The sequence below is a fragment of the Mustela nigripes genome, chromosome 9, assembly GCF_022355385.1.
Source record: "Mustela nigripes isolate SB6536 chromosome 9, MUSNIG.SB6536, whole genome shotgun sequence".
NCBI lineage: Eukaryota > Metazoa > Chordata > Mammalia > Carnivora > Mustelidae > Mustela > Mustela nigripes.
The window spans coordinates 47,893,312-47,905,647 of NC_081565.1; the positions used below are offsets into that span (position 1 = coordinate 47,893,312).

Genomic DNA, 12,336 nt, shown 5'->3' on the forward strand with positions numbered 1-12,336 from the left:
CGACATTTTTTATTCTGGCAAGAGTGGACTCCAATGCGTTTTCCCGTGGAGGGGAATTCCTCGCACCAGTTTTGAAATTCAAAGTTGCCACAAAATCTGATCTCCCTCTTCGCCAACACTAGAAGCCCATTTCAGGCAGGTAATTCTGTTGGAGAGTCTCAACCAGAAGACGAAGCTACTCTATCTGGTATTTAACAGGGAGCAGACAGACTCCACTATTCCAAATGCAGTTCAGGGCTTTACCCTACCCCCTCTCTATATTCAGGACTCAGTGACACCACAAGACAAATGTTTCTGTTTCAGTGTATTAGAACTACTGACTATCACGATGATATAGGGTGGAACTGAAAACCACAATCAAATAATTTCCGCGACAATTTTAAGTGGATTTACAATCTATGGGCTCCTCAAAAGAAACTCTGCCCAATAGGAACACTCAGGGAGAGCAAGAAATTGATACAGAACTCCTTGCTGGTATAAATTCTAGGCTTTCTGAAATAAAAGGAAAAAACAAAAACAGTGAAAGGTTCAAATGCCAGTTAAAAACATTCTACAGGTATCTATGTGGGGTTTAAAAAGAAGAAATAAGCACACTACCACCAAACGGAATAGATACCTGACCTTGAATTTCAGTCTGTGTTTCTCTTTGTCTAATTGTTTCATGTTGACAGGCTCAGCCCAATTTTGCTCTAGGCATAATCGATGCTATAACTAAGAGGGAATAGTTGTACAGTACTTCTTATCTGTAAAGCTCTTTATTAAAAGTACTGTACATTCTGGCTTCATTTTGCTGGTGTGAAGAACACAGAAAGCAGACTGACTTCAGGGGGTAGCAATTCATAGAACTCAGTGACAATAGAACAGAGTGCAAAGTGTCCAAAGACTCTTTGTGCAAGTTCTTTTATAGAATATATTTTCTCCTTTTCTCACAGCAGTAACTTACAGACCATTAAATTTCACACATTTCCTATTCATTTTCCATGTTAAAATATGGCTTATGACCCAGAGTGGAACTATCACAGAATTCTGCCCTGAAAGTCAGCTTTTTTACTATGTGATAATATATGACTTTTGAAAGACGAGCAAGTCATGGGCCATGAACCTAGCCACATAAGTGATTTCAAATGGCTCTGAAGTGTGTACACTTTTACAAATGGAAAAAATTAAGCCCTGAAAACATTACAGAGGATAAAATTAAATTATCAAAGAAGGCAATTGTTCCCATTAAGCAAGACCTTTAACTAGACTTAACAACCAAAACGTAAAAGGGAAATAAAAGACCCGAGAGTTGTAAACTCCAAGTAAAAAAAATTAATTAAAAAACAAAAAACAGCATCTCTCTTCCCACTTCCAAACAAGAGAAAAGTAAGCAAGTACCAAGGGTTTGAGAGAGGCAGTGAGTTTCACAAAACTCAATTTGTTACGTTCTTCAATGACAGTAGGTTTTAAGGAAGGAATATGTACTTCTCTAAAGTCAAAGTTCATAAACTTTCCCTTTAGGCATATTCCATCAGTCAGTCAAAAAGAAACTAATGTACGTTACATGTAGTATTTAGAGTTATTCCACTGAAGTTGAGATACTAAGTTTTAAGATTTCATTTTCAACCACCTACGCCTACCTAAAAATTACTAACCCTTGTGGTTAAAGTTCAATGTCAATACCTATGGAGTCTTGCCATAAACTCTTACTATATATAGAAAGATAGGAAGAAAACACAATTTCTCAGGTTTTAAAGCCACTGACCAGGAGTCCTGATTTCCAAAAAGACTAAAATCTTTTGTCAGGTGTTCTCCCGATATACAGTTAGAAGATCTACTGTTAAGCACCTAATAATTCCAATAAGGCTTCTGTATAAACATACTGCAATATGGAATAACAGCTTCCTCCCACACCTCTGTTCTCCAGGATCAGACGGAGAATCTCACTCCCAACAACTATAGGGAAGCTATAGTTAATAACATACCTACTCTAATAAATACTTATAATTATGAGTAATTAATATATACTATTATAGTAATTAATATATACTCATATAATCTATTATGTTAAATACATAATACAATAACTTATGTTATAATAATTAGTTAATATAATACAGCTAAGCTAATAGATAGGGAAGGTTTTAAGAACTTTGTAACAATCTTTTCTTCTCACAGGGCTTAAGGGTCTGAAAAACATCTTGGGAGTTTGGTTAGGGTAGTCCCAGGTAAACATATGGAATTTATCTGAAGTTGGCTTGTTGGTTAAGAGTCATTAACTTCTCCTTAAGGAAATTGTCAGTCTGAGACATTTCCCAACTGTCCACAGTCATATTGTACACAAATTGGCCAGTCATTGGCTCGGAGCTCAAAATAAGATTTGATCTGTCTTTCTAAAAAGCTGTAGGGTTGGGGCGCCTGGGTGGCTCAGTCGGTTAAGTGTCTGCCTTCGGCTCAGGTCATGATCCCAAGAATCCCGGGATCAAGTCCCACATCGGGCTCCCTGCTTCTCCCTCTCCCCTTCCCCTCTACTCATGCTCACTCTCTCTCACCCTCTCAAAAAAATAAATAAATAAAATCTTTAAAAACAAATAAACAAAAAAAGCTGTAGGGGTGCCTGAGTAGTTCAGTCAGTTAAGTACCTGACTAGATCTCAGCTGAGGTCTTGATCTCAGGATTATGCATTCAAGCCTCATGCTTGGCTCCACACTGAATGTGACTACTTAAAAAAAAAAAAAAAAAAAAAAAAAAAAAAAAATATATATATATATATATATATATATATATATAAATTCCATAAATTTCAGAAAATGTCCTCATTTAGGCATGGAGTCCACATTATCCCTTAATTAACTCGGTAGAGTCCATGTTCACAATTCACTACCACTGATCTCACCCCTGACGAAACCCAGTCCTGAACCATTCACAGAGGTAGGAAATAGCTCTCTGAAGAGGCAAGAATAAGGCCAACTGGACATTACTGTACATGAGCCATGAAGCCATGTGCTTCCATTGTCATTCAGGCATCTCTGAAGGCAGTCCGAATGACTTCCATCAAAATGAAGGAAAATAACATTACTCGGTATCAGAAAGGCAGGAACTATTACATAAAGATAACCAAAAAGCACACCAATCTATCAACTTTTATTTCCAGAAAAAACACTAATTTAGGAAATAGATGGCACTCTCATTTATTATAATCACAGGCTATGATATGAAAAACTCTCTCTAAACTAAATCAATGTGTTTAAAATTTTCAAGACTTCCCTGGGAATTTACACAGGATGCTCATTCTTGGATCTCTCCCCAGAACACTAGAAGACATTCCCGCCAAGCATGTAAAAGGAACCTAACTTTTACTGAGCACTGTCTGACCTAGCTTGAATCTTCTGCAAATTGAATCTCATGATGTCTGGGTAAGAAAACTATTGGGATTAGTAGTAACTAATGACAGCGTTCCTAGATGGGGGCAGGGATAGGGGCCCTATTTTTTTCAGGTGTCAATTAACTGCTATGACTTTGGTTATCTGGTTATTTCAACATCATCATCTGCATCCAGTTAGCTCTAAAATGATACTCACAAAGCTAAGTTCCCTTCAAACCACTTAACTCCATTTAGTCTTCCATGGTCCTAAAGCTACTAAACCACATGGAAAATGCATGCCCCACAAGAACCAGGTAGGGGTGAAAGATGAAAACTCACAGAGGAAGAGGATCCATCAGACTGCATGATAAGTAACACAGTCACAGCTTTTTAAAAAGCCGATTTTCTTACCAGTATGAACACTAATAGAACACTGACTCGTACTACCATTAATCAGCACTAAACATAATTAATACCTTAGAATAATAACAAGCATACCAAAACATACTTCATCTCTTTCAAACTTTTGAAATACTTTTTCTCACAAGATCTTCCAGTAGGATTCTTTCAATAAATCATAGTGACACACAAACTGAATACTTAGTAAGCATACGGCAGGCCAACGAATTCCATCATAGAGGTTTAGTGACCACCAAAACAGAGGTGGAAGACAGCCTTGAAATTCTACTCTTAACTGCCTGTTTATTTAGCTTCTGCTCATCAGTAGTCTAGGACTTCTGTTTAGTATCACCTGCCCATGAGGGGCACCTGAGTGGCTCCTGACTGGCTCAGTTAGTTAAGTTCCTGCCTTCAGCTCAGGCCATGATGTCAGGGTCCTGGGATCGAGCCCTGCATTGGGCTCTCTGCTCAGCAGGGAGCCTGCTTTTCCATTTCACTGTCCCTCTGTTCCATCTGTCTCTCAAATCAATCAGTCAATCTTAGTATCAACTGCTCCTGAATCTGAGCCAAAAACTGCTTACACATAATACAGCTTTTTTCCATAAGGTGAGAAAGGACAAACACAAATGAAGTATTAATACATTTCATGCAGACTTGTCAACTTAAAGAAACAGAAACAACCCACCAATAACCGAACGCATTTCAACTGAGTCTATTCCAAGTATCTACTCACAATTGGAAAATTGGCTTTTTTCAAACACTCAGTCCTTTCCTTTTGGGCTACTTTACCTATAATTAAGGTCCAGTGAAAATATATGACATGTTCACTACATAAGGAAGAAGAAAATAACAGTATCACCTAAGGGCACCTGTGTGGCTCAGCCGGCTAAGTGCTGGACTCTTGATTTCAACTGTGGTCATGACCTCAGGGATTGTGGGATGAAGCCCTGTGTCAGGCCCTGTGCTCAGCGGGGAGTCTGCTTGAGATTCTCACCCTCGGACCCTTCCCCTGCTCCTCTCTCTCTCTCCACCCCCCCTTCTCAAATAAAAGAAATCTTAAAAGAAAAACAAAAACACAGTATCTCCTAGTTCAAGGATACTTTTGTCCTTTTCACAAAAACTCCACTTCTAAGTTCTTATTAATGATACTGCCCTTGCTTATGCACGAATCTCAATAGGTCTTTAAGCATTTCACCCTACTATTCATCCTAACAGCACAATGACACTCTCATTTCTCTCAAAACTATCCAAGAAATAATCAAAGGAAGTGTAATATACCAACTTTGATTTCTCCCACTGCTTCTTGAACATTTATTGAATAGATGAATAAACCTGATGGTCACTCTAGTACTTCCCAACCTTTCCCATCTCATGGCACACATAAGAATCAAGTTTCTAAGAACAGTGGGGAGAACAGCTGAAAGACCAGGTGGCCAGAGGTGACCAGCCAAGCACCGAGAGCTTGGACAGCTGCCTGGGTGCCCAAAAGCTTGGAGGGGAGATAGTCTTGGCAAACCTGAAATGCACTTACACCACTTCAGTCTTCCCAGAACACTAACTGAGAAGTTCCCCACTACATTTTTTTGCCTAGTTAGCATATTCCTGCTTTTATCACCAGGAAACTATTTTTCCTTTGGTGAATCATCCCACCCTCTATTCACAGGATCCTGGTGGCACAGACAATTTCAGGGCTGACACTTCATCCACTTCCATGCTACCCACGATGCCAGTTAAAGTGCATTAAAGTGTCCCATTCTCCTGCCATAACAGTTGATTCAGTGTGAGCACGTGACCCAACAAGGTCAATCCAAACAGCTCCCCAGCTCCTTTCCTTTTGGATGGAATATAAGGTTACAAGGCTTTGGGCTGCCCGCCAATTCACAGAGGAAACATACTATACAGCGAATATACTGTCTAGGCCATGCTTGTTCTAAATTCTGGAGCTAATAAAAGCTATTTAAGACAGATGGGTCTCTGTTACTTGTAACTCAAAGTTATCACCCTAGAATTTCAAAGATCAATGCATTTCCTGAGTATCAACACATAATTTGATGTAATATATGTTTTACATCAGCAGCATACAAAGGTCAGGTAACTTGCTATAGCACTTCTTTAGATAATCTCTGGGCATTATTGATGCATTAACTATTATAAAGATACTATCCTCTAAGGTGTCTGCACTGAAATAAAACATTTATTAGAAACTGATTTATTACAGAATGTGAAGGGAGAAACAAAGTGGGAAGCAAAGTGGAAATGATTCACATTATGCCTATGCCATATATGACACAGGTACTTGGAGAACATTACAGATCCATGTGGAGAATCAGACCATAAGAGGTATAGTCAGGAGGAAAATTTTTTGTGATCAGTAGTTGTTTACTTGACTGGAAGGAAAAAGCATGCAAGTTGGGGATAAAAAGAATCCAAATATATTAACTTCTGATCTTAGATGAACGTATTTCTCCCACCTCTACAACTAAATTATTTCCTGAAGGAACACAAATTTTCCATAAAGAGATGAACTTTTTCTTCACTGTTTGAAAAGAAGCATAAGCACATACCATACCTATTTGGTGTGGAAACCCTTCCCTTCAGTCTATCCAGTGGGAAAAAATTAGATTACTTTACCAAATATATGATTAAAGGGGGGAGGGAGAGTTTTAATAACGTCTGCCTACTTATTACACTCCAAATTCTGTGCAGACAGGAACAATGATTATTCACCCTCATAACTCAGCATGTTCATCCTTACTATACATAGCAAAGACCCAGTATTGTAATTAAAGATTGAAGATAGGATCAAAGAGAGATTAATGCCTATTACATAGGCATCTTTACCCTAAATTAATTAATCTGCATCCACTTCAAAGATCAATATTAGGGGCGCCTGGGCGGCTCAGTCAGTTAAGCATCTGCCTTCAGCCCAGGTCACGATCCCAGGGTCCTGAGATGGAGCCCCACATCAAACTCTGTGCTCAGCAAGGAGTCTACTTCTCCCTCTCCCTCTGCACCACTCCCCTGACTTCTGTGCTTGCTCCTACTTGCTCTCATAAAATCTTTAATTAATAAGTAAATAAAGTAAAAGATCAATATTAGAACTAAGGGATATTCACCTTGGAATAGGCTGCAAGAGTTAACATAGTGTTACAAACGAGCAAATCTACCAATAAACCATAGTACCAGAATAGCATCATGTGTAGCTTTCACAGTGAAATGTGCTTTCACTGAAGAAACGTTTGCATCAAGTATTCATGAACTCGGGGCGCCTGGGTGGCTCAGTGGTTTGGGCTGCTGCCTTCGGCTCGGGTCATGATCTCAGGGTCCTGGGATCGAGCCCCGTATTGGGCTCTCTGCTCCGCAGGAAGCCTGCTTCCCTCTCTCTCTCTCTCTCTCTTTCTGCCTGCCTCTCTGCCTACTTGTGATCTCTGTCTGTCAAATAAATAAATAAAATCTTTAAAAAAAAAAAAAAAAAGTATTCATGAACTCAGAGTACAGACAAAAAAGAACCAACTGAGGGGCACCTGGGTGGCTCAGTGGGTTAAGCCTCTGCCTTCTGCTCAGGTCAGGATACCAGAGCCCTGGAATCGAGCCCCACATCGGGCTCTCTGCTCAGTGGAGAGCCTGCTTCTCCTCTCCCTCTACCTGCTGCTCTGCCTACTTGTGCTCTATCTCTCTGGCAAACAAATAAACCTTTAAAAAAAAAAAAAAAGAACAAACTGAGAAGATAAAAACAGCCTCCCAACTCCCCCTAAAAAAGAATCAACCCATAATTTAAGATTTTGATCAAAACCATCTGCAAACCAAGAATAATCTATAACTCCAAGAGTTAAGCTTTACCCCCATTACTGTTCTATTATTTTCTTACTTTACCTGAGAAGAATCTGCTTGGGCTAATAATGTAGTGACCTTCAGTATCTGGCGAAGATTTTGTCCTTGATCTTCAACAAGGAGGTGAGCCAACAGAAGGAAAACATGCACAGGGATCACTGTGGTAATAGGGAGCAAGGACTCTACGGAAAACAGCCAGTCACTGGCCGCAGACTCTTCTCTCATTACTTCAAGGATCCTCCAGGCTGTAAATATTGATCCATACATGCTGGTTATGGGGAAAGCAAGCTTGTAGGAGAGCTGAAAAACCAACAAAAAGAGGCATGAATAAATGAAGTAAGTCTATTTGTCAGAGATATATTCATTTATTTTTTATACTTCATTGTAAGAAATCAATCCTTCCAACAAAGTACAGAATTTTCAATTCCTGCCAAAAACTCCTCTGCACATATCTGAGCTAATAGGATTACACAAAAATAAAACAGATGGAACTCTAGAACACCTGATTTCAACTCTTCCTCCTATTTACCAAGTGCTCCTGGTTCCGGCAGGAGGGGAGAAAGGATCAATATACAAGATCCAGAGGCAATAGAGTTGGGGGAAAAAGGCAAAAAACAAAAAACAAACCTATTATCACTAAAAAAAAGTATTCACCGGTAAGAGGGAAGATTTTTTCAAATTTATTTTTATTTATTTTTTTTTTAAGATTTTATTTGACAGAGAGAGAGACATCAAGAGAGGGGAACACAAGCAAGGGGAGAAGCAGGCTCCCAGCCGAGCAGGGAGCACAACATGGGGCTCGATCCCAGGACCCTGAGATCATGACCTGAGCCGAAGGCAGATGCCCGACTGAGCCACCCAGGCGCCCCAAGAGATTTCTTTTTTTTTTTTTTTTTTAAGATTTTATTTATTTATTTGAGAGAGAGTGCATGCACGGGGGGTAAGGGGTAGACAAACAGACTCTGCACTAAGTGTGGCGCCCAACACGGGGCTCAATGCCAAGCCCCTGAGATCACAACCCAAGCCAAAATCAAGAGTCAGAAAGAGCTCAACCAACTGTACCACCCAGGCACCCCGTGAGAGGGTAGACTAAAAAAATAAATCACTGTATTCGCCCCACTCCAGCTCTGGTAAGAGACAACCCTGGGCAGGTGGCAGACTTGGACTGAGGACAATTCATTTTTGTAACAGACAGAATGTTGACAGGAACAGCATTGGTTCAGCTGGAACCTGGGAATTAATAACTGTGAATAACTTCTGCAATAAGAAACAGCCTGACAGCTCTAAATTGAAATGATACCCAGAGAAGAGGTTATGCTTAAGTCAATCTGAGAAATGACTCCTCAAGGAAATAAAGTAGTGCCGTCAGGGACAGAGAAGAGACAGAACTCTTGCCAAAGTGAGCAGTGTGCAGACATGGCTCAGGAGAAGTCAGAGACATCAAAGAAGCATTAAATACTGCCTACTAATAAAAAGATTCAATTCATACAGAGCATAATGAAACAAATTAGAAATCTCTAGATTATAACTGTCCTGTTATGAGAGAGTGACTTATAAAGATAAAAAATGGGAAGTAAAAATTAAGCCTTATAGGGGCACCTGGGTGGCTCAGTCAGATAAGCATCTGCCTTCAGCTCTCAGGTCATGATCCCAGGGTCCTAAGATCAAGCCCAGCATTGGGCTCCCTGCTAGGCAGGGAGACTGCTTCTCCCTCTCCCTCTGCCTACCGCACCCCCTACTTGTTCTCTCTCTCTCCCTCTCTGTATGTGTCAAATAAATAAAATCTTTTAAAAAATTAAGCTTTATAAAAAAAAAAATTTTTTTTTAAAGTAGGCCCCACACCTGGTGTAGGGCTTGAACTCATGACCTTGAGATCAGTCTCATGTTCTACCAACTGAGCCAGCCAGGCAGCTCTGAAATTTGTTTAAATAATAGCTTTATTGAGATATAATTCACATACCATAAAACCCATCCTTTAAAAGTTTACAACTCAGTGAACTTTAGTAATTTGTGGCATCATCATAGCTAATTTTCATCACCCCAAAAGGAAACCTCATACCCATTAAGAGTCACTCCTCATGGGCGCCTGGGTGGCTCAGTGGTTAAGCCGCTGCCTTCGGCTCGGGTCATGATCTCAGGGTCCTGGGATCGAGTCCCGCATCGGGCTCTCTGCTCAGCAGGGAGCCTGCTTCCTCCTCTCTATCTCTCTCTGCCTGCCTCTCTGCCTACTTGTGATTTCTCTCTGTCAAATAAATAAATAAAATCTTTAAAAAAAAAAAATAAAAAAAAATAAAAAATAAAAAAAAAAAAAAGAGTCACTCCTCATTCCCCCAACACCACCCTCATAGCCTCTGGAAACCACTAATCAATCTACTTTGTTTCTATTCTGGCTATTTCAACTAATAGGAACCACACAAGATGTGTTTTCTGGTGACCAGCTCCTTTCATTCAGCATGTTTTCAAGGCTGATCCATGCTATGGTTTGTATAAACACTTCATTTCTTTTCCTTGGCCAGTATTATTCCACTGAATGGATATACCACTTTTTAACATTCATCAATTAGCGGACATTGGGTTGTTTCCACTTTTTGGCTATTATGAATAATGCTGCTATGAAGAGTCCTATAAAAGTTTTTGTGAGGACACAGGTGTTCAATTGTCTCAAGTATATGCTTTAGAGAGATACCATTTGAAAGCAAATCCCACTGTAAAAACAAATGAGGAACCTATCTTTATTGACATGAAAAGAACACTCATGAAAATACAAGATGCACACAGTGTGCCTGGAATGCTACCAATTATTTTTTAAACAGGGTGGGGACTATGTATTTGTATTTGCTTATACATGCAAAGAAAGTTATGGGACAAATACAAAAGAAATTAATATCCACGACTCATTTTTCATTTGAGAGGGTGGAAACTGGGCAACCAGAATCAAGGATGAGAAGAAAATTTCTCATTGATAGCATTTTGTAATTTTTGAACCATTTTAATGTGTTATAATTTTTTAAATAATAAATTTTAAAAGTTAAATACTCACATTTATCACAGCCCTTTCACTCTAAAAATACTTCCCTCACCCAAAGATAAAATTCACTGAAGACCCAAAGATGAAATTCACTGACGTTCTTTAGACAAAGGACAAACAGCATTGGACTTGTGCTTTAAAACACCAGGACGCTGGCACAGCCATGCCAGCTAAAGATTATTACATAAATCTCTGAGCCTCACTTTGCTCATTTGTAAAATGGAAGTAATGACTACCTTCCTGCCAAGATTACTGAGGTACATAATGACACAATAAAGAATCCTGCACAGTCTTTAAAGTTGCAAAATACAGAGAAATATGATCTCTGTCATCTTTAGGAGAGAAAATAAAACTGGTGGATAGGAGTATAAAAGAAAGTAATTGGAAATCACCATCCACCATAAATTGAGTCAAAAGCAGCAACATTACCCAGACGGGTAAGAGTAAACATACTGAAACAGAAAGAAAATCCTGTTTTACTTGAAGTATTATGTTGATGGTTAGGATCTGGTTTTTGTCTGTTTGCCTAGGGTTAGAACAGCGGCAGAAAAGCACAGTGTTGAATGAGACATCCCAGCACAGTCTTGCTGTCCCAGTGAGTGATGGCTGCCCTTGGCACAGTCCCAGGGCAAGGATGCAACCCAGGGCTTGCTCTAAGCACCAGCTACCAAATCCTGGCCCCACAGCCCGAGGAGGGCCTGTGAAAGTGCTGGCAGGCTCTCTGTTTTAGAGGAGAAAGCAGGTGTTCAAAAATAAAGGACGTTTATGTTAGGTGAATTACATCTCAGTAAGAAAATACAAGAAAAAAGGAACCGTAAAAAAGTAACATTTAAAGGAATATTAAATGGTTGTAAAACATCTACACATACTAGTTGAGGATCTTTATTTGAAAAAGCTTGTAATAAAAATGTTCGAATCTGTTAAGTATTAAAATAAGACAGATATCTGATAGCACTTCTTTGCCTAAAGGGGTCTGAAAAAGAAACTGTGAGTTCAGTGAATACAGATTTTCATTGACTTCAAAGAGTGACACTCGTCTATGACACCATGGGTGGCTCCATTGGTTAAGTGCCCGACTCTTGATTTCAGCCCAGGTCATGGTCTCAGGGTCCTGGGATCAAGCACTGCTGAGCATGGAGCCTGCTTGGGATTCTCTCCGTCTCTGTCTCCCTCTGCCACTCCCTCTGAGGTTTCACTCTCCTCTCATGACTGCTCTCTCACTCAAATAAATCTTTAAGATTAACACTCCAATGTAATGGTGACCAAAATAGGCTTAACTAAACTGGAGCCATGATTTGATCAGGAGAAGGGGTATGGAAACTCAAACCTGGAGCCCCTTGAAAGGAGGACAGATTTTTGCCAGACACTTCCGGCACGCACCGGAGCAGAGGCAGAAGACTGAACTAGACAAAGCCTCAAGAGGCTCTTTTTGCCCTATACCTCCATGAAGAATCTAGTCAAGAGTGAAGAGGTTTGGGAGGGCTGCTTATCATCCAAGGAAACCCATACCATCCTCAGTATCCATGTGATTCAGAAGAGGATGGAAGATATGCAAGGTCTAAGACTTACTAATTCCTCTTAACTTCCAACAAAAAGTTTCTAAGAAGTCAATTTATTTTAATGTACCATGACTTAATGTTAACCTATAAATCTGCAACTGTTCTATTTACTTGCAAGTTCAAGCACAAAGTTGACAAATTACCAAAAGGGCAAAAAAAAAAAAAAAAAAAAAAAA

The 12,336-nt window shown here is 39.6% G+C and overlaps 1 protein-coding gene and 1 non-coding gene across 4 annotated transcripts in view; both read right to left on the reverse strand.

Moving 5' to 3' along the window:
- The window catches only part of FOCAD (focadhesin), a 302,980-nt gene that overhangs the window by 188,876 nt on the left and 101,768 nt on the right, over positions 1-12,336 (reverse strand). For all 3 annotated transcript variants that reach the window (XM_059411566.1, XM_059411567.1, XM_059411568.1), the window contains one exon: positions 7,616-7,873. In XM_059411566.1, the coding sequence (XP_059267549.1) occupies positions 7,616-7,873 (258 nt within the window). The remainder of the gene's footprint in view (positions 1-7,615; positions 7,874-12,336) is intronic.
- LOC132025268 (small nucleolar RNA SNORA30/SNORA37 family) lies at positions 11,187-11,314 on the reverse strand. The gene has a single exon (XR_009406523.1). It is a non-coding gene; the product is annotated as a small nucleolar RNA SNORA30/SNORA37 family (small nucleolar RNA).